At 44.4% G+C, this 26,837-nt stretch overlaps 1 protein-coding gene across 1 annotated transcript in view; it reads right to left on the bottom strand.

Annotated features, from left to right (window-relative positions):
• The window catches only part of arid1b (AT-rich interactive domain 1B), a 157,917-nt gene that overhangs the window by 42,678 nt on the left and 88,402 nt on the right, over positions 1-26,837 (bottom strand). The window contains 1 exon segment of the mRNA XM_076108366.1: positions 5,997-6,300. Within this exon segment, the coding sequence (XP_075964481.1) occupies positions 5,997-6,300 (304 nt within the window).

Consider the following 26,837-nt stretch of genomic DNA (forward strand, 5'->3'; position numbering starts at 1 on the left):
GTGCTTGTTTTTTACCACTAACAAGCTCCGGTTGTTATTAGAAGTGTCTGACAACACTACGGAAAGGACCCTAAAGAGAAGTAAAACCTCTTTCTTTACCTTTTGATTATCCCGCGTCTCGCTCTGAGAGATCTTGCCGCGCATCCACATTGCCGAAATCAGCCTTGACATTAAACATCTTTTAGATAACACTAAGCTACGCTTTCTGTACTCCAACACAACAAAACTCTGACAACGCCGGTGTCCCGTGGCACTCCTCTCTCCAACTCTCACTCACGTTTCCACAAGTCAGATGACACAATAACAGAAAGATAAAGGTAAAGAAAAAACTTTTCATTTCTCTGTAGGGTCCTTTCCATTATGTTGTCAGACACTTATAGTAACAATCTGTGCCTGTCAGAGGCAAAAAGAAGCACTTTCAGTGGAAGCTAATTGCCAGTGAGGAGTTGCCCCGAGCGATTACATTGCAGCCCGTTTGGCAAACAAATGCTTCTTTAAAGAGCACGCAGGGTCAACGAATGGCCTTTGTAGTTACATCTCAAGCCAACTGTACATCCATAGGTGATTATGGAGCAACAGTCTCCAAGAGCACTTTTGTGTTAAACTGAGTGTAGTTAAGTTTGCACCAGGTTGAGCCTGTTAATGGATATGGGTCCTCCTCGCCATACTGACAGGTACACTGACCTGCTGACAACTTGTTGAATCAGCCCATGTAAACACAGCCCAAGCAAACACTAAGTATGTCTAGAAGTATCCAGGAAATGCAGAGTTTTGAAAAGCAAAACACACACAAATCAACATATTTGGGACTGAACTTTTTCAGGATCTTGAGTTCTGCACTTTGACTGGATGACTCCCCCCCCCCCCCCCCCCCCCCCCCGACGACGGTGGCCCCATTCAGCCGCACATCCATCCGGATGAAAGACGAATGTCTGCTTGCCTCGTCCCCAATGTCTCACGGAAGGAGAAAAATATTCCGAGGACGCTCTGAATTACTTCAGAGGCACTGGGAGGAGGGTGGTGTTTGTGTGCGTGTACGACAGTCTGTTTGTGTGTGTGTGTGTGTGTGTGCATATGAGGTGGAGGAAGAGGAGGGGGAGGTTGGCGGTTGAGCAATGTGATTTCTGCTCGACTGTCACAAATCTAGCGCAACAGGAAAATCAATTTGGCCCTGTGTGTGCCTTTTTGGCTCTGGGAGAGAATCCAAATAGCAAGACGAGGCCTGGATAATGTTACAGTGTATTGGATTTGCTTCATGGAGAGAGGGAGAGAAAGAGGGAGACAGAGAGAGAGAGCGAGAGAAGGGAGGAAGAAGAGGAAAAGTGAAGAGACGAGGGAATTACAGGCGTGTCGTGGAGCTCCGACAAGATAGATTTGTGCAAGTGTATGATAGGCTGGCAATCTGTCAGTCTCCCTTCTCTCCCTCCCTCTCTCTCTCTCTCTCTCTCTCTCTCTCTCTCTCTCTCTCTCTCTCTCTCTCTCTCTCTCTCTCTCTATGTCTGGCTCTTTCTCACACACACACACAATCACACACGCACACACAACACTGTCACTCATCCAAGCAAGCGAGCATATATAGATGTTTATGCCATATTAGTTTCACATGAAACCATGAACTAAACCGTTCACAGGTATGTCCTCATGTGCTGTTATATACAGACTGTATATAAAACGTGGACATAGTCACCGTGTCGTCACCCATTAGTTTGTGAACAACGGTTTTGAAGCCTCGAGTTTGACATTTTGGTCGACGCCATCTTGGTTTTTGACCGTCTTGTTTTTTTGGAACCACAAGTGACACGAGAGGGCGGAGCTACGTTAATCAACTTTCATGAACTGAAAACACACTGTGAAGGGGTTAAAGATCAAAGACGAAAACACGGACAACATCCAGAGCGGACAGCCGTGGCAGCGACCTGTCAATGACAAGGTAGCCCCCCTCTAAAGCATACCCCGCTTTATGGTCTATTTTACTCTAAACGGGACCATCATTTACTAAATGAACATCATGCAGTATTGGAGATTTGATTGATAGAGACCATAAACTCATGGTTACAATGTTTACTGAGGTAATAAATCAAGTGAGAAGTAGAGTCATTTTCTCATAGACTTCTACACAATCTGTCTTCTTTTTGCAACCCGAGGAGTCGCCCCCTGATGGCCATTAGAAAGAATGTAAGTGTGAGGCACTTCCACATTAGCTTTAATATTCAGAGCCGCAGGTTGCCGACTGGCTGTTACGTATGCCTCCGGTGTTACTTATTGGTGTGTGTGTGTTTGACAGGCAGGTGAAAGGATGACATGATGAAATCGCTCTCCTCTGACCGCTGTCAAGGGTAACGTGTGCCCCGTGAGTGCTCAGCCGTGTGACATGTCGCATCCGTCTACCGAGTGAGGCTGACCAGTGACAGACTGACACACAAACGCATACATATGCACAGTCTTATACAAAATGACTGGTTCATTTCTTACCCCTTTTACCTCGACACCACTTTTTGCATAATTAAATATGGTTGACATGCGTGCAAAGTCTGCAAACATACGCAGGTGGACACACACTCGAACACACGCTTTGGCACCACAAATACAGATTTTTTATTTGTATTTAAAGGAAAAACCCACACTAACACGCATTAGGAATTTAGTAACTACAAGTCTTCTTTGTATTTGCTTTGTATTTATGTGTATATTTGCTGATAAAACTCACAATATGACCATCATATGGTGGCAATGGAGTTTAATAGGAGAAGAAGAGAATAAAGCCCAAAAATAACATAGATCATCCCAAACAACAGATTTTGACGGCAGTGGAGGGGCAGAATGCATTATTAAAGAACTGCAATTACAATTTCTCCAGTGACCGTCGTCTTAATGAACCAGAATGCAATGCAGCCACAAGAAATTGTGTAGTTTTGACTTTTTCTTGACAGGAGTTGAAACTACTGCAGATAAAAATAGGTGTAATTTTTCACACTAATTAATTAGCTAATTAAAGTTTTGTGTTATTTTGTTTATTCAGAGGACACTGTTATACCGGAATAATAAAGAACGTGTTGTTTTTATGGCTGCAGAAGTAACGAAGTAAAGAAGTGGAAGTGTGGAAGACACAAACCTCAGAAAACAAAACACACACACACACACACACAACGCTAGCTCTCCTGCCCCCTCCTCTCCTCACTGACTTGTACCAAACTAAAACGACAACATTAACCAAAGTGTCCTAACTTGTGATGAAGTGTTAGAAAGTGGAGCGTTCGTAATCAGATGTGCGCTAACCACATTAGTTCTACTGTGTCTCTCTTAGGCGGGCTGCTCCTTGATCTAATTCAAACTGATTGTAGTACAGCCGCTAAAACATGCCAGATGTTACTCACTGCTCCACGCTTTATCACCATTTATTTGGCATGGGGAATATTTTTAAATATTTTCTTATTAATCATGTCCCAGCGATCGGTTTCGCTTCCCGTCTTTGCCGCCTCATTCCGGATTCTCGTCATGATTCTTGGCACGAGCGCCTGGAAAACCAGTGTCCTAGTTTTTCATTAGCGTCAATCACTCCGGTAAGCGGCTTGGAGGAGGGGAGGAGGAGGAGCTGGCGTCGGGTTCTCACTCAAGACATTTTGCCCCGCCTCGTCAGAGTGACTGACAGGTCTGAGACACGCTGATGCGCCGGTTGGCCACGCAGTCGGGCAGAGAGGTGGTGCGATGACGGGGAGGCCAGGCGAAAACAGTGTGTGTATACACACACACACACACACACACACATGCCTGTCTGAAGCAAATCAAATCCACACTCGTTTATAATGCTCAATGTTTATCTAAATGGTTATGCGCTCTGCTGTGGCCTCAGGAGACAGACAGACACACCGTGCATTGTCTGATAATCCTGTTGGTGTCGTATTTGGCCTGCCATATCTTAGATAAGGAAACAAATCAGATGGGAGGTCCTCCACTACCAGTCAGTCTCAATTCATTAATACTCAGAGGTGTGAGGAAATATTGTCCGGAGAAGAATGTTGGAAATACTCGTGCGATCCACGGGGGAGATGGGCTTCATCAAAATTCCACTGCCATGTAGGAATGTGTTCGTACAACGCCGTGATTGAGGAGTTAACAAGTCTCAAACTATGCAAGGACAAAAACTGTGAGAAGAAAATGAATGAGACATGAAGTGCTCTGCGCTAAGCTGTAATATTCTTCAGCGGTCTGAATTAGGATTTCAAATGTACCAGATGTATCAAAGTCGAGACATGCTGGATTGATATTATTTGGTCTTCTGCTTCTGTGTGCACTCAGCTTCATCCTCTGTCCAAACTGTCAGAATGAAAATGGTTCTGGATGGATTATACGGTGAGTTGGAGTTGAGAGAAAAGACATGCTATTAAAGCAGGATGTTGTCGCCTTTATGGGTCATCTGGACTGCTCTAAGAAGACGTCAAACCCTGTTCACATAACACTCAAGCAAAGTCTCACGAGCGAATATACAAAGAATGGATTATGACTGATACCACCAAGAACTGTGCATCACTTGCGACCGCTATCTGCCGCGTCTCAAGGTGTGATTCATAAAAAAATATTGTGCTAATAATATTACAGCGCAAACACAGCCATGCAGTTTTTCAGCTGAGTTCAAATATCCATGTGGCAAAGTATGAATGTTGCTTCTATGCCAAGAACACAGGAGGCAGAACAATGGCACCAAGAAAAATAAAGAAAAATATCATTTTCAGATTGTGAGCTGGAGGTCCTGACCGACGAGTTGCAGAGGCCTCAAAACTTCAGGCAACTAGTTTAAACGAGAGAAACCGTATTTGGGATTTAACATTCCAGTCCCACAGTACAAATGTGCTTCAGTTACCACCAACTCTCTGAAGACGATAACAATTTCACTCTAACTGCGTGTGGCTATTAGCGCTGATCTTTGTGAATTCAACTATTTTTGAAATGAGGGTCATTTGCATAGAAAGGAGCCAATTTTGCACCAAATATATGCATATTACTTAAATCTAACGTGTGCAAATAGCAGCGGCGCACCGAGACTCTATTTGCTTGGCAGCACAGTTAGGGGTGCATTTCACCTTTTGCGGGTGCTTTGAAAATTACACGTTTTTCTTTTTGTCCTATTTGTGCAGGTTTAGCAAAAGTTGCGCAATCCCTTTTTGAATTCGCCCCTCGGTGTATAGATTTACATAGAAAATATTATTAAAGGTAATCATATGAAATAGGCAGAGAAACACAGGTTCCTTCCTGTAACCCTGCTTTTTACTGATCTGATGTATTTGCCGTTTGGTTATAAAAAGGTGTGAAGCTTCATCCTGGCAAACCCACTACATTTAAATGTTGGCATGTTGTTATTTGTGGAAGCGTGTAGACCAATTCTGCATCAGGGTCAGTTTTCTACATGACCTTTTTAAAATCCTCTTTAAATGCACATATTTAAAACAAAGGCTAAGCTCTTTAAACAGCGAAATATATGGAAAGGTCAAGCAGAAATATAAGAGTGATACCTGTGATATGTTTAAACAGGTTTACTAATATTCCTGCATTAAAGCAGCTCCATTTTCAAAGAGCACATCAAAAAACTGAGTCACACGGGACTGTAAACTAAAACTTCTAGCCACCCACCAATCAGTGACGTCACAGCAACTATTTTTTCATCATCTGTCAAAGGCAACGCACCTCGTTTGACATCAATGGCTGGGGAATGTTTGTGATTGTTTTCTCATTTGCTTTCGAACAGCGGCCTCTTGTTTGGTGGCACAAAGCAATTTCCCTTTAAGCTGTAAAGCAATTTTGCAAAGTTCCCAGGGAATCTCACATGGTGGTACAGGATGTAAAATGCAGTGTTGGGACCGGTTCCTACGGCAATTCCTGTCAGTTATAGTTTTGTTTGTTTGTGGCGATTTAACTAATAGAGTTTTCATGCTAGAACATGCACCTTCCGTCAAGATAGAAATCGGATTATCAAGCTGGATGTGCATTAATGGAAACCTTACCCGGTGCGGTGGTGTTGGCTGAGGGTCCGCTGGCAGGAGAGATGGGTCCAGAGCCTGATCGCGACTGCTGGGACTGAGTGGAGCCTGCAGGTGAGCCCACAGGGGAGGGAGAGGGCCCGCTCCTCTGGCTGGGTAGGTGGGGGGAGGCGTGAGGGGAGAAGGGGGACTGTCCCTGGTTGCTGGCCCCTCCCTGCTCCCCCTGGCTACTGCTGCTGCTGCTGCTGGAGGAGCCACCGACGCTGACGGCTGAGCCCAGACCAGCCTCCGTCCCAGTGGGGAGGTCATCAATCGAACCGGACAGATCCTGGAACGGGAGAAAGGACTTACAGTGAGTGTTTCTGAAGCTCACCCAAGCGTTTGATGAGAAGTGACATGAAGCAGGTGGCAAATTAAACCGTGAACTCAAGCAAAGACAAATTTACCAGGTAAATATAATCACGATAAATCAGAAATATTGCAACTATTTCAGCATAGTTGAAATACGATTGTTTGGCTGAACGATCAGATAGTACAATCTGTAAAAGCCTCTTGAAAAGAAGAAGAAGAAGTAAAACACATAATGCTAAGGCGCACCATATTTCTAAAGCTTGCATTAGGTATTAAGATTTTTTTTCTGAACTACTGTAATCACTGAGATAAAGTCCGGGTGACAGTGGAACAAAACTATTACCCGCATAAGAAGACACTACTGTACACTGGCTGCTGTGGTGAAAATGAATTGTAATGGGCTTTCATTCAGACAAAGGGTGAGTTCACATTACAGTTTTCATTCCCTGTGGTGAGCGCAGAACTGTGTGTCACTGTGTGTGTGTGTGCTATGTAGATACTCCCCCTCCTGAATTGATACCATGGAATCCCCTCCAATACTGCTGACAGAATACTGAATGCTGTATACTATAGTGTAGAGTATATTAAGTGTGGAGCACGGGAAGTAGTTAGACAACAATGAAAGATGGAAGAGACAGTAGAAGAGGTAAAAAGAAGACCAGATTTGATGTGATGCAATGTGATTGCTGCCCTCTAACTACACATCACTCACATTTGGACACAGACACACACACACACACACACACACACACACACACACACACACACTAGCGTCTGTACCCCAGCTGTAGCTGAATATGGGGGAAGTCACCTGTAAGTGACCCCTGTTTCCTGGCTGGTGCCCGCTTGGGAAGGAAGGGTGTATGCCAGCTGATCCCTCCTGCTCTATCAGGCCTGTTGACCCTGTCCCACCTGAGTCCTGTGCAACCATTACTGTCACCACAGAATGATATGTGTCTATCTGTCTGTCTGTGAGTCACTAAGAGCGTATGTGGGGTCACAAAATCCAAATACACCTACAGAAATACGCACCTACAGGGACAGCTGTCACATTTTTCACATAAACATGCATACTCAGGCGAGACAAAACTTTTTGCAAACCCCGCATGTCTTGAACGCATTGGCTGTGACTACAAATATGGCATTGGTTTTGAATTTATGCAGCTCTGTCACACATTCAATTCAATGTCGACAGTGGCAAAAAAACGGTGCTATTTCTCATTTCCCTAGCACCGTGTTATTCCATATAAAAAGTGAGACAGGCGTCGCCCATGTCTCTCTATACATGCATGGCTTAGTCTGTGCAACAGACAACCAAGTCAGTGCGGCAGTCGGTCCACGGCTGCTTGTTTTGGTTAATGCGATCTCGGCATGTGACACACAAAGCCTTTGTTTTCCATCATGCCGCTGTGAGTGCCCACCCGCTCTGCCAGCCTGCCAGTCTGTCGCCTGGTGTTATCTTCCCCTCGCTCGACATTGGGATCTTCTCTCTTCCTCTCTTTCTTTCTCACCCGTGGTACCACTCCCTGTCTCAGCCAATCAAGTCACCCAGTGTTCTGAGCTGAGTGAAGTAACGCGCTGCCTCAACCAACAGGGCTGACTGCTTTTTGCAACCGACCCGCTGCCCCGGGTGCATGCCGGTTGACACAGCGGGGTTACCACGAGAGCTGGTGTAACCGTGGTGATGGCTTTTCCAAAACACCAAGAGCTAGCCCGATGTACAGCTAGGTTGTTAACCCACAGGCTAAATGTGTGAATGGATGGGAATAATTGCATTTCACCTAATTGGGTGGTGCTGCCAGCTTTTCCAGTGGCAGTTTAGGGGTGGGAATATGTGTACCAGTAATTCGTTTAGAGGCTGTTAGGCTCATTTGGATTATACACGCACTTGAGCACAGCCGTGTGGCCCAAGACCAAAAAAGTAGCAGCACTATAGTAACACGAAAAGGGTGGGAAGGCGTGCCACCCGTAGACAAGTATAAAAATGTCAATTGTAAATACCCAATAAAACCACAGTTATGACTTATGGTTACTGAAACACTACCGTAAAAAAGTCATTTCACAACGCACCTACACTGTGATGCATTTATCAACACAAACACCTCCCTCCACATGTACACGTGGTCCCTGTCAAGGGCCATGGAGTATTGTGGTACCTGGCTAACAGTCTGCTACATAGTCATGTTTAAAGAATCGAAGCCAGCCAGCCAGCTAACCAGCCAGGCAGGCATGCGGTCGGGGGATCCAAACGCCCAACAATCTGGGGCCCCAATCCAAAGTGGCCCAAATCCAATTTGTTTGGCTCCGGGCTGCAAATTGCTCTGTGCATTGAGTCTCCAAATAGCTGTCAACCACTCCCGCTTGGCGTCCTGTATCACTTAATTCGCTCCTGGAGCATGTAATTGTCATAATAAGAAAAATATTGAGGTGATAATAACCAGTTACTTTGAGATGCCCCCCCGCCCGCCTCAAGACAGACACACATACAGTCGCGTATACGCACATAATGGGCCGAGACTGCCATCCACACATTTCACACTACGGTGGGGAGGCAGTCGCTCGTGACCCTTCACCTCGCTGGTGTTGGTGCCTGCCTGCACTCTCTCTCGTTTAGTGGGCCTCTGTTTTTGTGTGTGTGTGTGTGTGTGTGACAGGCACACAGGCTGCTGGGCTGTCACAGCGAGACATGCTTGAGCACTGATGCGGCCGAGGGGACAGATGAAGCCCCACACACACACACACACATTCCCCATCCCGTCCCTCACTCCTACTACTGACCTACTCTCTCACAGACCCACGCACACCCCAGCAGGGTACAAGGCATCAGTGTGAAGCACGGAGCTGTCACATCCAGCAGACTGTGGGCCTTTCTCCCCTGACCACGGTACTGATGTTGACTCCTCTCACCGCGCACACTGGGAATTAATCAAAGTTGCTATGGTAGAAGGCACCAAGCGTCTGTGTGAGAGAGAGTGGTTCTCTGTCTAGACAGGGAGGAGCCAATGGCGGCAGCTTCCTGTGGGCTACAGGAAAGGAGAGCGACTGGAGAAAGTAGCAACTTAACTCTGTCTCTTTCTCACACACAGTCTCTCACTCTCTCTCTCTCTCTCTCTCTCTCTCTCTCTCTCTCTCTCTCTCTCTCTCTCTCTCTCTCTCTCTCTCACATCGAGTATCTATTTTTCTGTCTACTCCAGACAGAGGGATAGTATGGCTGAGGGCTCTGCACCAGATGGCTAACCAGCTAACTAGAGCCTGAAACACAAACCCAAACACCACAAGTGGGCACCGTGAGCGGTATCACTCAAAAACAACCTCCCTCAAAAACCTTTGTATTACAAGTACCGCATTCATACTAGTGCGTGGGAAATGGTAACATGTTTTACTATATAATAAATAAAAATGTACTAATAGCAAACTTGGTTGGTTTCATTCGTTCAAGTCATGAGATATCTGTCTCTGAGATATCTGCCTTAGATGGAGGTGAGCGACATTTGTTGGTTATGCTCACAAAAGCAACATCTTTCAAACAGTGTCCCTAGCTGTCAACAGTTTTCACGGGGACTATTTCCGTTTCTGGACAATCCATGTTGCTCCTCAATTTTTAATATGTCATTTGTCAATGTTGTGGGCACCATAGACAACATTTCTGGCTGCAGAATTCCCAGAGACAGGTATCTAAAAGCCTGGGCAAATAAAGCCAACCCATCTGCATGGATATAGAGATAAGCGAGAACAAAGGTATATTAATACATATTTAAATTAGATATTGTAGGTGGTCAGCCATCCCAAGAATCTACGTAATACATGTGCTGTATGAATATATACGAATATATGGGCATGGTTTATTTTAAGATATGTTTATATTTTTTCATAAATGAACATAACAAGAGTTATTGGTTGCTGTAAATGCCACGAAAAGCTTCTAAATGTGATTCCAACTTCAGCCTGTGTTAGCCAAATCAAGTGAGTATTTTCAGAACTTCAGAAGTCTTTTTAGCACAAAATCTCCTCTTTGTTACTATAGCTCCACTGCAGCTCTGTCAGGGCGAACACAAAGAGGACATTTAGCGATAAAAGTCAGATTTCCGAAGCCTCATATTAGCTTCGGCTGAATTTAAGAATTTACATTTAAACAGAATAAGAACTGTGTTTTTAATTCCCCCCCATCTCTTACATTCGAATTGCATTAGGAAAGAATCTCTTCACAGCCTGTACGTGAAGGGAGAACGACCAAAAACTCTTTCAATGTAATCCAGACGTATAGGCAGGTCAGCATTGTTTCAAGACAGACTTGAAAAAATGTGAACCTCTGCTTTAAAGCTACTTTCACACGTACACTTTCACGCAGTATTGATGTTTTTACCGATGTGTATATGTATCCATATAGGAACGGTGTTTCCACAGGTCAAGAGTAAAATCTATGATAATGTTACACAAAGCGACGATTATACTCCACTTCACGGTGCTACAGTATATACAGAAACAACACCTCAGTGGGCTCTGGGGGGAGTTTTAATCTCCGTTTCTCTTCTCTGGGTAAATATGATGATGTAAACTGTAATTAACTCAAACAGCTATCGTTTGTAGGCCTGGGGGACAGGTCTGCTCATGGCAGCACTGCACTCATTTACCGGCTCCGGCCGCTGTGTTTTCTGTCTTTATGACGCACTGGAGACTAAGAGGAAATGCTATTACACAAAGATGCTGTTTTTTATCCTCCCCCCCTAACCGTCGATTGAGGCGAAATCCAAATGAAATGCCATGCAAATGAATCCAAATGGACTGCTGAACGTGTGCGAGTGTGTATGTGTGAAAAAGGGGTTTTAATGCGATGCCCCATGTAGAGCACCAACTGTAATTCCTTTCACTAAGTGCTATTAAGTACAGAGAGAAGAAGAGAACTGCGAAGGAGAGAGAGACTTAGAGGAGGGAGATTTAACACAACACCCCCACCATCATTTCTTTATTTTGATGTCAATCAGCTGGAATGTCTGCCAAAGCTGGAATGATGATGATAATTGGTGATGATGATGAGAATTGATAGGAATTATGACGATTGAAGTGCCTAACTATAAAATGCTCATCAAAATGTGCTTGCCAGTGCACAGTACTGCTTTATTAATTCTATGCGGGAATGTGCGAACATGCCTGGACGGGGTATGTCTTTGCTAGATAATGTGAGTGTTTGTGTGCAAACTGGGATATGTATATGTATGAGCTCGTGTGTGTGGAGATAAGAGTTCTCGAGCAGAGTCTCTGCCACCTCCTGAGGGCCTTTGCCTTGTGCCTCCTCCCCTCACTGAGGATTTCACTCAGAGAGACTCCAAGTGCAGGCAAGGGCACTCTTTGCAAACCGAGGGGAGATGTTTGGCGTGCCTCAGGCTCGCCAAAAAACCCATGTGGGCCTTAGGCATAGCACCCAGCAGGCACTCAATTATGCTAGCATGCCAACCCATGCACATCTTTGTTGTGCCACAAGCTTGGAGGCTGAATGTTCCTATCTCGAGTGCTTAAAGTTTCCAATTGTCTCCCACTCAAGTCAAGTTAAGGCAGCCACAGGTGAGAAGAACCAACACGGAGACGCAACACGGTGGAAGCAGTTGCAGTGAATGGTAGCGGTACTTTTAGATTAGTCTCTGCTCGAAGGCATGCCTAGTGTTGAACTTGTACACGCCAAAAGAGACAGCAGGTGTTCGTGTGATGGTTTGAGTTTGAGATAGAGGTTCAAACCTTGACTACTTTCACACATCTGGCCAATCCAACAAGCCCCAAGCACACAGAGGCCTTTACGGTGCTTTAGGAGTACACATTTTTACTGAAGTTGGTCTGAGCAGGAAGCAAAGCCCAAACACTTGCGTTGCTACTTCCACGGTGTATCTGCTGAGACTGCCGCTGCTCTGCTAATGGGCTGCTCTCGCTACACCTCCTGTGTAGACACAGTGTAAGCACAGAAATGAACAGTTCACAAAGAGAAATAATTGCATGTAGACGGTGTTCATAGGAAACACTGTATTAGTGAGCAGCATGCTGGTTCGAACAAACAGCGGTTCATGATTAGAGAGGAACTATTTTGTGATTTGAAAAACATTCCGCACTATTTGGCTACATTGCTGAAGACAGCCTCTTTGCTCCGTCTCTGTTTTTGTTATCTGGAACAAAAGCAGCCAAAGAACAAACTGTTCAGGGCTTCCCAAAGTTGTGCAGAGGAGAGCCACAGAAGCACTGAAAAGCAATTGTGCTTTTCTTTTCAATTCTGCTTATGCACACTTCACAAAGCCCAGACAATCTCCTGATGATACCGCAACGTCTCGATAAGAGGAAAAGAAAGCTCTCTCTGTTTTTTCCAGCCCCAGCACACTGAGCGGAAAGAACTCAGAGCCGTCCTGGAGCCAGACGTGGGGGTCAAACTGTCTCGTGGACACCTGACTGAGGATTCCAAAAAGATTCATTAAATCTGGTGATAATAGTAACAGTGACTCCAATGCATTAGCGATTATTGCTTGTTGTAAGATAGGGGGCTCACTGAGTGATAACTGCCCCGGCTCTTAAGCCTCTCAAAATGTGGAGATATGGGGCGGGCCACATTGAAAGGGACATTCGAGGCCCTATTACCCCTAAGCTGTTAAAGACGCCCAAATCTGGCACTGCTGTCTCCAAACCGGAGGGATTAGTGTTGAGTTCCACTCCGATTCCCCCTGATAATATGCCAAGCTGCAGCAGCAAGGACTACTTAGCCAGAGGCCCCTATTCACTTAATGCCCCCCCCCCCCCCCCCCCCCCCCCCACACACTGTCTTCTGCATCAACAACAATGACTGCAAAGTGTCTCAAAAGACCAAAACAACCTCATTTAAGTGGCTAAATAAAGACGGGGGCCGGCCCTCTTTGTGTGCCTAGGTATTGAAGTCGAAGAAGCCACACACTCCATCTCCACCCGCCCACGAGTCGGACCTTTCACACGGTTGAGTTAGGTCATTGGTATTCTGCCTAGAAGTGTGTATTTAAATTTGCTTTCATTTCAAACGGCGGCTTTACAGAGGCAGAAGAGACAGGCTGAGCCTGCTTATTGTTTGAGCTGTTGAAACCTTTTTTTTTTTTTTTTTTTTCAGAAGTCCACAAAGGTTCTTCACACTTTAGTTTTTAATGCACAAGCCGACCACTCACCGCCTCCCCTTACAGCAACACACACACACACATACACCATCACCCTATTTGTTCTGCACGTATTGGTACCACTAATGTTTTTATTTATGGCATTCTAGCATGACATCCTGCCATCCACCCACCCCCCCTCACCTCTCCACTCACCCAAGAGAGAACTGAAAAAATGACGCATGGCATAGAGTGTTAGAGAGTGTGCAGATATGAATGTGTGTGTTTGTGTTTGTGTGTGTGTGTGTGAAAGAGAAAGAAAGAGAGAGATGGAAGGAGAGGAGCAAAATAAAGAAATAAATAAAGGGCCCAAATTCCTCATTTCTAATTCAGCTGCTCGTTCAGCTTAACCTCTCTCTCCTCAGCAATTAAAGCGCACGCCACATCCTTCACGCTGCGTACAGCCGAGGCTAAATAATGCAGGGGGCATCCAGCACCCGCATCCTTTATCATCCCAAATGACAGCCATTTGCATATCTCCCCAGTCAATTAGAGCGCGGCGGAATAATCAGCCCATAATTGGGGGAGAGCGTCGGTAATCACCCGCCCTGGCACACCGACAGGGCCATTGGAGGAGTGAGGGGGGAGAGAGGTTGTGTGTGGGGTTGGATGTGTGTGTGCGTATGTGTGTGTGTCATGGAGACAGTCCACCCGACTGCAGCCTCTTCACTTCAAACTAACAAGTCCAAACAACCAGTCTAACTTCTCTCTGGTTCCCTCTAATACTCCCTGTCCTCCTCCTCTCCGCTGCCCCTTCTCCTCGCTAATTTGCACGTACCGGCTTCCTCAGTCTATTTGCCTCCAGCACATTATTTCTATGTGATATCTTTCATCAAAATGGGTCAGTAAAGGACTTTTAATGGCATAAAAACGGAACCTTGAATGACGGGTTTCATTCCAGGAAGCCATTCATCCTCAAATGTTATCAAATGTTAATTGCCCGCCATTTAAAAAACATGAATAATGACATCCTCTTTAGTGTTGCTGCTTTGTAAGTGAGATTCAAGGGTTCAAGATCACCAGTGTCAATAATACATTTTTCATGCCAGCAATTGGTGGATTGGTGCAGTCTGTGGATAAGCCACATTTATCAGATTTTTGAGTAAATGTAGGAATGAATTATTCACATGCAAAGCAATGTTCCAAGTTCCTTTCAAATTTGTGGATTTCCTGTCAGCAAACATGACTGTGGAGCAACATGTTTTTTTGCCTGCTTGCAATTCGCCTATAAGAGCTATTAAATTCATACTAGTCCCTTTACTTAGCAAGAAACACCCAAGAACAATGTGAGAAAGACTGCGCTGAGACACCACTGGGAAAATCCCCTGCTTGTCCCCGTTAGATGCAGACAATCAAAGTGGTTTCATGGGAAGTTTTCTGGGCAGCTTTGAAGTGCAGTAGCTGCATAGCCTCTGTATTTCCTGCTGAAAGGGGAATGACCATTTTTGTGAAACAACATCTCCTTTAATACACTGTAACCTCCCATTCCTCAGATGCTTTGGTTCTGTCCTCTGAACATGACAAATAAAAGGATGACTTGAGAAAGAAAGAGAAAGAAAGAGGGGTTGACAGTAAAGGGTGCGGTGCAGGTGTGTGTGTGTGTGTGTGTGTGTGTGTGTGTGTGTGTGTGTGTGTGTGTAAAGGAACATCAGAGGAACCCAGGCAAGGTTAGTTCCCATCTGCAGTTCCATCCTTTTGTGTTTCCCCAGCTGCTTTCTTTTCCCTCTCGCCTTTGTATTTATTTTACCCAATCCAGTTCAATGTTAGCCAGCACTGCATCTGTGGAGTTTCAGGCCCACCTTCGTTTTGGAGAGATGAAACACGTGGCATTCACTTCTCCTTGATAGAAGTGGCAAGAAATAAAGAAAGGAAGTTATATCTCGGAAGGAGGGCACGGGGAGGAGGGCGAGGATGGCACAGGGGATGCTAGCGAAGATTTGTTTCGATTCAACCTCCACATAGGACTTCAGTCTATTGCAGGTGAGGGGCAGACCAGCGTACCGGAGACAAAACAAGAGTTTAAATACACACAAAAAAAAGCCTCCTTTGAAGAGAAAAGACTACAGAAAACACAAGAGTGGCAGCATCCTTAAACAGCTCTCCCTGTCCGCAGAGGGAGGAAACATTGATTTCCTTTTTCGTCATTTTTTTAAGGGGGGGTGTCTTTCTCTGCTTAATCCCCCCATCCCTCTACTCTCGGGGATCTGTGGCATTTCCTGCCAGCCAGCCAACCCTGTGCTGCAGAGACTTATGCATCACTGTCAGAGTGACTCTGATCAAAAGAAGGGAGGGGAGGGGAGGCGAGGGGGAGAGTCTGGTTTGATCGGTGCGATGCAAAACTCTTCCCCCATTGGACGTGCCGCCTGTCAGTGGGTCCACCTCGGTAATCCATCAGCCCCCGCCGCTGATCAATAACGTGATTGGTTGAATTCTGAGAGGTATCTGGTCGTGATCTGTGTATCCTAAGACTGTGAATGTAGCGCTCAGCTGGACGATGCATAATATTTGGAAGCCTGATCACTGATCCCCTCTGTTATTTCTCCTGAAACATCTGAAATGAAATGGGTCTACAGTACCTGTTAGTTAATTATTCAACCCAAATTACAGAGATGGTGACCCATAAAGGACTACTGGGTGCCTATCAGATGATCCCTGTGTCTGATTCGCACTGTACATTTTACTAAACAAATCTCACACATATTAAGATCAAGAGACCAGAAAACTTCAGAAATGAATGTAAATAACAGGAGGATCTAAGGTAATATAGCTTTTGCCATGTTTACAAGGCACAAAGACCTACTAATTCTCTTTTTCCTCATTTCTATTTATAACTACCATAGTAGGACACCAATAATTCTCATCTGTCCTCTGCACTGTAAGTTGTTAAAATGCACTGAACACACATTAACACAGCAGGCTATATCTACTGTTCATACTCAAGACACTGGTTAAGCGTTCGCTAAAGAATGGTGTGTTATATTCAAAAGCTCATCATGTAAACGTGTAAAGAAAAGTGTCTTGTTTTTAATCATCCTTTTTGCAACATGTTTCGATATGCAAATATTCATGTTGAATCAAAATGTGAAATCATTTTTGACATCAATTGGCGGCTTCTAGCAAATTGCTGTGCTGTGTGTTTGCTACTATACACGGAAAAAAGTTCCATTTGGAGCTGACCTTTGACCTTCCAGCGGAATAGGTCGGCGTAGTAGAAAAACGAACGTCCCTGTGACGATATCTTTAAAATATTACAGAAATATTCCACACATGTGTTGCTGTTTGAACAAATTTGTAGCTATTATATCATTAGCGAAATAGAAAGACGGATATTTGGGGAGACAGCGGGCTGATGGAAGAATAAAGAGACAATATGATTCTCATTTCAGGGTAATCGAATCATCCAAGCTAGCTTACGCACTGAAAGAGGCACGCAGATTGGCAGCAGCCCTCTCAGGACAGGCCCCGGCGTCGACGTCAGCCCACATTTCAGAGCGTTCAAACTAACTTTTTTAGCGGTGAAAACAAATTGGGCTCACCATCAAAGAGACTTTTCAAAAAGCCATTTCTCTATGCCAGTTCAAAAGAACCCTGGTTGGTAAACAGGCACGGAGAATTCACAGCGCAAAATATTGTAGGAGGTACAAACGGCTGGAGCTGCACCACAACAAAGGCAGAGGAGAAGGAGTGGAGGGGTGTAATTCATCACACACTCAACAAAAGCAAGTGTGACTGACTGTCCATGACCAATGAAACAAAACAAAACAAAAAAATAAATAAAAAACTTCTCCCTAATTGGAGAAGCTGTTTTCTTTTTTTCATTTCAAACCCACTCCATCTACTGTGTTTATTTTTTTTATCCCTCCAATTTCTTGCTGTTCAGTGTTCCTGGATGCCCTTGCCCTCTCCTCCTCCTCCTCCTCCCCGATCTCCCTCTTCCCCTTCCCTCCCTCCCACTCCCTCTGTTTCTTCATTAAAACAATTCACTGTGAGTTATACCGGCCTCCATCTTAAATGAGAAGACAGACGGCACTTCAGGAAGAGAGAGACGGCATGAACGGAGAAGAGGAGAGAAGAATGGGGAGGTTAGGAGGAGGAAAAACGGCTTGTGCGATTTCTTTCACATACCAACCGTCCATCCACCTCAGGTAAAAATCTCATTTGTCAGGAATTCATCTGAAGACCAGAGGATGGAGAGAGACAGAGAGATTGAACGAGAGCAGCAGCAGCAGCAGACTCCAGCCCACCCCTCCATCGAGCCGTCATTAGATATGCACAAGACAAACTGCTGACACAAAGTCACCCAGCGTGCTGAGCAGGGACTTGTGGGTGGGCAGGAGGAATCCATCCCTCCGTCCCTCCACCTGTCTATTGACATCCCTGGCTCTCCCTTGTCTGCCTCCGGTTTTTGCAATTACAATCAAACGGCAGCATCCAGGCCCCCGAGCACTGACTGACGGCTTGGATTAAGCGAGACGTGGAGAGGCCTTGGGATGCTGTGTGTGTGTGTGTGTGTGTCTGTCTGCCAGTCTTCTGTTCATCTACGTGTGTGTACTACATTACTTTGTATGTGCAGCATGTTGCAGCGTCAGAATTGATGTTTGAGTTTCTGTTTCTCTTCCTGTCCATCACTTGATTTTGTCTGTACATTTGTGTGTGCAGTGTTAATGTGTGCTGTTGGTCTGTGTGTGTAGATGACAGGGAAGGCGTATGTATTAGCATGAAAACGAGTGTGAGCAACAATGCATTTGCGCATTTCAATTAGCTCCCACTGTGTGGATCCTTTGTTTCTGTTGGCTGGATTTGGGAAATGTATCATAAACTTATTATTTTGGGGAGCTCACGTGCCCCTCGAAAACTGACTGAGCAGCATCTTAACAATTACAGGCAATTAAAGAGTACGCTCAGATATATGATTTGCACAAAAATATATATACATTCAAAAATGCATTCCCATTGCCATTTCATTGCGAGTGCTGCACAGAAATTGTACAGAAGAATCCGGATTCTACATTTTAAAGAAGTAACAAAGTGAGACATGGAGAAATGTCATGAAAAGTGACAAGACAAGCAAATCAAAAATTTCAGGATATGGAAAGAAATCACAAAGCTGTCAGGATGAAAAAAGAAGAAGGAACACAGACATACACCCTTTGAATTAACTTCACTGCTGCACTGCCGCAATCGAGCAAGCCATGTCAAACATGCAACCGAACAGAAAACTGTTCCTCAGAGGGCAGCAACTAAAGTGGGAGGAACAAAAACACGTCAATCTGCTTTGTCCAAAAGAATTTGAGCATCTCTGCCGTGTCTTCCGTGGGATCGGTTCTTTAACTCTTCCTTGCTCGACGCAGACGTCATCCATCAAAGGTGACAAATGTGACATGACGGCTCTGCTTGGGAAGCTGCGGTGACTAAAGACAGAACACTACTTATAGCACAGTATGTGACAACGGGAGGTTTGATAAAACAAAACCAGATATTCAAATCTACTGATCTTGTTGTGTCCTGTAAGCCCCCCCCCCAAAAAAAGTCTATAGGCTTAAACATGTACAACACTGACAATTTGGTTGTATTTCTTTTTAGTGCTCAATTTTGGCAAGAATCCACAGATTCCAAAGAATGTTATTTTAATCTTTGGAAAGTGCGAAATGAGTTGAAATTACCAATATTTTCATAATAACTAATTTAACAAATACATTTCCACTCCAGCCCCTGAGGACATTGGAAACAATTGGGTTTTTAGGAACAAAAAAACTTTTCTGCACCGACTTCTTCATGCTTTTGCTGCAGCGCTTTGCTTGCTGTCGTGTCAGGATTTAGTTTCTCTCTTAGAAAGCCAAAAAGCATTTTAATTCGTCAGTTATTTAGCTTGATGTGATCCGAGAGGTTTTTTTGTTTTTTTTTGCGAAACCTTTGGCATCCCCAAGTGAACCATTCGCAGTGATAAGGACGAAGGACACCGAATCGTGGCACATGACAGCTGAAACATAAAATAAAATCTTAAGAAGGCATCTTAATACCGGCTATGAATATGCCAGTAGCACACTCTCATTCAGATTCACCATTGGTATCAGTCAGCCATCCAGTTTGCATATTCACACCGTGATTTGAGGTGGAGAGTCGTCCCGGATGCCCTCCCCTCCACCCCTACCCGGCCTGACGGAACAGAGACCATGCTCGCCAACCAGAACGTCCTCGCAGGGCTCGTGAGCCAATGGTCGTCCCGGCTGTGTGTGCGCGAGGGAGCGCGTGTGCGCGTGTGCGCGTGTGTGTGATGTAAGCACGGGGAAAGGAGAGGTGACAGCGGCGCGAGGCTGATCTAATAACAGGAGTAGATGAAGCGTTGTCAGATGCTGCAGCGAGCAGCTCAACGTTTGGTAAAACACACACGCGTCTCCTCCCAGACAGTCTGCTTCGCTCACACAGTATCTGTGCCTCACACACACACACACACACACACACATATTCAGACACGCACATTTCTGTGTGATAGACAGTTTCATAGTGTCGTAGCTGAGGTGTTGGCCTATAAAAAGCAGTGCTGATATGATTTAATGGGCGAGTCTTATTATAAGACTGTCGCTGGGCCAGTGTAATCTGGCTAGCGCTCCAGGGCATGAGCGCTGAGACACATGCACTACAATACTCCGCAGCAGATAATATTGCTATGTGCTACATTGCTATTATAAGATAGAGCCATTTGCCACACTGATATGCCGTGTATGAGGCTGTCATTTGGGAGGGAGTGATTTATGACTGTGAGGCATGAGAATAAAGACAGATTATTTTTATTCATGTGTCTTTAGAGGCCAACTTCATTGCTTTCTTTGTTTGTACTGCACTTATTTTTACACGGCATCAAAGGGAAAACCCGTCTTCCGTGCAAAACACACACAACACCATATGGGCTTTGTGTTTGTATAAGCTCTGTGGAGTCTGGACCACCCACTCAAAAACTGCACAATGTCACTTTGACATTGATTCTGAATCTGCACTTAATAGAACAAGATCCCTCTGTTAGCTGTCTTCCAATTTTTGCTGGGACTAAAATTGCTATTAATTATAAATAGCAGAGCAGCTGTCTTAAAATATATGACATATCTACCAGCGTATTAGACACTGAGGTGATATTGCCTCTCCTGCCACTTTTAATATCGGCACCCTGGCTCCAATCACAGCCTAATAATGGCTTCTCATTATAAGCTGCATGTGTGTGTGTGTGTGTGTGTGCAGGGAAGGGATGCTTCAATTTCACCACTTAAAAGCCACAGATGACACCTTGTAAAAAGTTAATTTCATTTTAGACATTTACGGAATAGGGCTGTAAATTTAAGCTCTCGAGCTGCGCTGTGAGGCTATCAGCTCTGATAATTGAGATATTGAATAATTAGATGTAAGCAATTCATTATGTATATGAATGCAAAGCAGCTCTAAGAAAAAAAAAGAATTAAAAGTTTATTTGAGAGCAGTGAGAGAAAAGTGTCTGTTTTCCGCATGAGCTGCTGTGGTGAAGTGCAGAGGTAGCTTTTAGTGGACAGAGACGGCCATTGTTCCCCGGATGTAATAGCGGAGTTGGACAGGAGATGGCGCTGTGCTTGATGCGAGCACAGAAGAGCATGTGATCAAACTCTGAACGGCAGAAGAGGGGTGCGTTCAGGATCAGCCAGCATTGCTGATTGTTTCATAATGTGATTCACACTGCTGACATGGACAGTTATTATAGCAGACCACATGTACAGTAGAGACACTGAGCAAGTGGGAAAAATCACTATAATATTCCTCTGATATCCTTATATGGACGTGTGTGTTATCTCAGCAGAGCGTTTATGGATACTTTATGTTCTATAAAGATAGTCTCAGAGATTCTCAAATTTGTATATTATGCTTCCAAAAATTTATAATGGGATATTTTTTTTGACAGGGGATTATATGAGGCTTGTAGTGAATCACTTAACACGATCCGTTTCAATTCAACCATTTTGTGTAAACACAACATCACAAGAGAAGGCATCTTCACACAGCTCGAGTCCACGCTCATTAAAAGACGAGAGGAAATCTCTTTTTTTAGGACTCTCCCATCTCCGACTTCTCTCTTATTTGTTCCCCGAAGTCTTTCATTTCCCGGTTCGTCCCTTTTTTTTTTCTTTTTTAACATGTACTGTAAAAAGGCGACGAAGAGACTCGCTGCCAGATCTATCTTTAAACTGCTTTAATTTTTTTCGCCCACAGATGAGATTGTGTTTGGTGAGAGGAGAGAGAAGTGAGGAGAGAAGGGCTTCCACCTGACTGTCTAACCCCCTTCCTGTAACTGCTCACCCTCCACCTCCTGCATCCAGCCCCCTCTCTCACCCTCCTCCTCTTCCTTACCCCCTCTCCTCTCTCATGGCCTCTGTCTTAATTTCACAGGGGAATCATTTGACAGATATTGCCCTTGAAGAGGCAGCCTGGGCCTTGCCACTGCGAGCAAGGGGGGGTATGAGAGTTGTGGGGGTGGGAAGGGGAGAATTGAGGCGGGGGGGGGTTGATGGAGGAGAGGAAGCGACAGAGAGTGAGAGTGATGGGGAGAATGAAAGAGTGGAAAGGGGAGGGGTGGAGGGTAAAAAGTTATTAAGTGGATGTGAAAATGCAGCGCAGCCAAAAAGGTTAAGTCTGGAATAGGAAATTAAAACTTGCATCGCTTTTGGCTTTAAATAGATTTGGTTTCATTACGGGCGCCAAGGCCAGTTAGAGTCAAATCTCTCTGGAGAGAGGGAGACAGAGGGGAGGAAAGAGAGAGGAGGAAGAGCGATGGTGACATGGGAAGGGAGGCAGGCGAAAGACCTGCGAACAATAGGAGAGAGGAAGGGAGGCAGACTATCATGCAGTTCACATTCATTTTCAATTTCCGCCTGTTTTTCCCCAAACCCCCTTCCACAGTCAAGCGAATACCAATTCTACATACCATTACTGATTTAATACTTGGAATTTAAGTGGAATCCAAGGCTGCTATGAAGCATGAATACAAAGAATGAGAACGGTATTGGCCAACAGGTGTGTCAAAAACCTCAGGACTATTTTTCTCAATCCCTCTGTTTCCATCCGGCGACTTGACTTGATTTTTTGACCCTGGAATGTATGAAACCTGTTGAGACCTTCCTTTCAGCAGTTCTCTTTTGTCATCTGGAATTATGAGGAAGCATGGGCCTTTAACAGCCGCGGCCTTGTGCTCCATGCATCTAACAAACGCCTCATATACATGAATTATACGCGGGGGTCAAGACCATTCCTACACTTTAAGCCTGCACAACTGGCCTTGGCTTCAGTGGTTTAATTGGAGGACACATTTCATACCAGCAGTTACAGTGTATACACACACACACACACACACACACACCTGCACGGGTTACACTGGCTGACCCTCTCACAGCTCTGGTTATTGCCTCCGTGGTCTCCCAGGGTGGACAGAATAGAGAGGAGGTAGATGGATTGGAATGAAAAATTGAGAAAGGAGGATGAAACAGAGTAGGGATGGAAGATGGAGGACAGAAAGGAAAAAGCAAGAGAAAGAAAGAGAAGCGAAAATAATGTGATAAAGACACAGAAAGAAGACCACGGGGGGAATGAAAGAATTATAGATGGACAGATAAACCAAGAGATAAGGGAGAGGATAAAATAGGGAAGTGTGTGTGTGTGTGTCTGTAGAAAGAGGTTGTGCTCTCATAAAAGATCTTTATCATTTGCCACCTCTGGCCATGCAAGTAAACAACAGCGGTAATGAAACACAAGTCGGTGCATACATGAATAAATAAGACGGTTGAGGCATTTCAATGCAGTTTAAGTTGATAATGGTTATGACCATTAAGGGTCAAACGACTAACTGTTACAAAAACAGCATCTCACCTGCAGAAAACAGTTATTTTTAGACAATTTACTGCAAACAATCATACTTCTGCATTTAGTGATAGACCTTGTCTTTATTTGAAGTGGCTTGTACTTAAATATCTGCCTTCAAAATCATTTAAATTGGTTTTGATCACAATTTCTGCTTGTGTACCTTTATTGACTCAATGTTACACCACGACCCAATTTACTGATCATAACTTGCATGCATACAAGAACAACGCATTTTAATGCACGCTAATGCAACACCTGGAAGTGGTTTATCTTGCACTGGGGTGTAAATAGATTTAGTTTGGCCACAGTTTAAAGGCCGCTAAAATCAATATTGTCATATTAACAACAGATCAAAAGACTAAATGTGTAATATAATAGGAAGGGCCTTGAGATCTACAGAGCTTTACAGAGGTCTATTAAGTCATTGTGACATTCTAGTTTATCTGCCCAGCAACAAACAGCACAGAAACAGCTGATAACATAGTGAAACATTCAGCAGCTAAAGAGGTTGTGAAACACTTTCATTTGAAAAAGAAAAATGCATTAACAGTGGTCAACATAATATCATGTTTATCAGCTATTGAACACTTCAGTCTAAAAATAACACTTTCACATGAACCAAGCCTTCATTTTAAATAAAACACAGAGAGGGAGGAACAGAGTGAGAGAAAGCGAGAGAGACAAGCTCCGGCTCCATTGTGAAGGGAAGCCATTTTCTTTTCTCTCCTGGCTGGCATGGACAGCAAGCAACTGCATCTCCGCTGAGAGAAATAGGAGACGGAGAGAGGGGAGACTCTCCTCTCTCTCTCTCTCTCTCTCTCTCTCTCTCTCTCTCTCTCTCTCTCTCTCTCTCTCTCTCTCTCTCTCTCTCTCTCTCTCTCTCTGCCTCTGTACACCAGATTATGAAAATGACTAGGAACCAGTGACCCCACAGCTTTCATTGCATATTCAGGGGGGGCTAGGGACGACACACACGGGATACTAATAAATAAAAGAGAGACTGAGTACATGTGTGTGTGTGTGGGGACATTAAGAGACACAACACACTCTGGCAGAAGAGCCACTACCCCCCACCCCCATGTTTGTCTGATTAGAGAAAAAAAGAGAGACAGAGGAGATAGAGAACAGTCCTCCAAAGCGAAAACAGAGACGCTGTCACCTTAATACCAGAAGCAATTTACTATTCATCCTCTCCAAAGAATAGGTGGTAAATACTTGATGAGAGCGATGGGTGCAAATCTAGCAGCGGCAGCGCATAGCTCAACTAAAGCATAACACACACGCCTTATATTTTCAGTGTGTGAAATAAATGTCTCACTAGCAGGCAGTACATCCGTGGATGTAGCAACAGCTGACATGCAATTAAAGGTGTGTTAAGTATTTGTGTGCATGTATTTACGGCAGTCCATGTTTGACTGTATATATCAGCTTGAGTGTGTGTGAGCTCTCTCTCTCTGTCTGCCTGTGTGTGTCCTCCAGAGTGTAGTCAGTGAGGTGTCTGAGTGGCGTACAAAGAGAGGGTATTACCTTGTTGCACAAGGGTCGAGAGGATAGTCTCTGTGTGACTAAGTGTCAGAGAGAGAGAGAGAGAGAGAGAGAGAGAGAGAGAGAGAGAGAGAGAGAGAGAGAGAGAGAAAGGTGCTGAGGCAGACAGAGAGAGTGAAAAAAGAAGAGCTGACAGCAGCAGCCGTCACAGTGAAACGACAGTAACACATAATTTCTCTGAATGGCGTTTCTGTTCAAACTTCCACCTGACTGACTGGCCTACACTTCACGCTGCTCCTATGAAACCAAACTTTTCCTGAATGCTCTGCTGTGCATGAAGTTAGCCAAATATTTGCCCCCGGGCAGCTTATTAGGGGGAGGCTAACTTGCTAGCTAGGCGTTAGCTAGCCTACATGCATAGTGTACACTGAAGCATGTACATAAAGTGAGGGTTATCATATTCAAATTCAAGATCACTTTTGAAGTTGTTTTGGAGCAAACATGTTAAGACTTTTCACAGCAGACCTTTCTACTCGCACAGGTGTTACTAATAACATTAACGATCGCTTTGTTCTCTGAAAATGGACAGCACCACGACCCTGAAACCAAAGCAGATTCATTTTTATTTTTATTTTTTTTTTTCTGTCATCTTCAATTACTTTGCTATTACTATACTCAATATGTGTGCATCTTTAATTTGTAGTATGGTCAAATGTGAATCAGACAGATGCTATAAAGAGACCTTGCTCAAAGGTACCTTGACAGTAGTTGTCACTAAAGCAGGGCTTTATTCATTCATTTTCCCTTCAGACTTTCTAGGATTCAAATGTGTGACCTTCCTGTTGCACCTGGAGGATAGTGCTGCCTCTCAATGGACTTAAGGTAAAAATGTGATTTGAATTCAATACAAAATACATCATCTTATCATGCAGAAAAGGTAAAATCTGACGTTTCAGATGTGAAAAGAAGGTCTTATGATTTTACAAATATCTGCAAACTGTGTTGTTTACAGTGAACCACAAATGCTCCCTTCCAGCATTAGAGCCGCATTTATACCCCTCAGCATTATCTTGATATGCGCACACACACATACGCACAAGGTCAACTCTCTCCACTTAGCGAGTGCTTCTCTCGTCTCTTGGCATCAAGATGAAGGCCAAAGCCAAACTCTAAGTGCACAGCTTTCCATTTAGGTCTAAAATACGACTCTTCTTCCCCCCTAAAGGGAGGACAGCGCTGTAGCAGGCATAGTGCACTAAGAAAAAAAAATCTGGTGAGGCAGTGTGTTCCTGTTGTGTGTGTGTGTGAGTGTGCGAGAGAGAAAAAGACAAAGAGTGAGCAAGAGCACAGGGTATAAAGACTGTAAGATGTGATGGGCCGGCTGGCTGGATGGCTTTCAAGGCCCACTTTGTAGCTAGAGAGCTGAGGCTGGGATCTGTGCTAATGTGTATGTGTGTTTCTGTATACACTATACATTTATGTGTGTGTGTGTGTGTGTGCGCGTCTGTGTGTGTATACACCCCTCACAGAGCACTTCAGCAATGACAAGTAGGTAAACAAAATCATCCGTGCAGAAAAAAGAGAGACGGAGATGGACAACTACAGGGAGAAGATAAGAAAACAAGGAGGAACGATGGACTTTTGAGGGAAGGGAGGATGAAAGGAAAGGATGCATGACGGAAAAAAAGAGGAAAAATCTCTGGGACGGAAGGTGTGAAGAAAAGGGGAAGAACATACGAAAAGAGGAATACAATGAAATAGAAATAGGGAATAAAGGAAATAATTATGAGGGGAAGATAAGTCTATCCTCCATGCAAATACTACAGGGGGTCTAATTAAAAAAATTATCTTTTACTACTATCACGATCATGGTTTGAAATGGAGTAAACTAAAATTGCAAAAAGGGAAAAAAGATGGTGGGAAGAAAGAGAGGATGTAAGTAAAGGCTAGTAACAGTTCAATATCACACTGTATAAATTATACAGGGAGCTGCTCCATTATGCAT

Source organism: Anarhichas minor, unplaced genomic scaffold (assembly GCF_050575085.1).
Source record: "Anarhichas minor isolate MPS153535 unplaced genomic scaffold, ASM5057508v1 ptg000040l, whole genome shotgun sequence".
NCBI classification, from domain to species: Eukaryota; Metazoa; Chordata; class Actinopteri; order Perciformes; family Anarhichadidae; genus Anarhichas; species Anarhichas minor.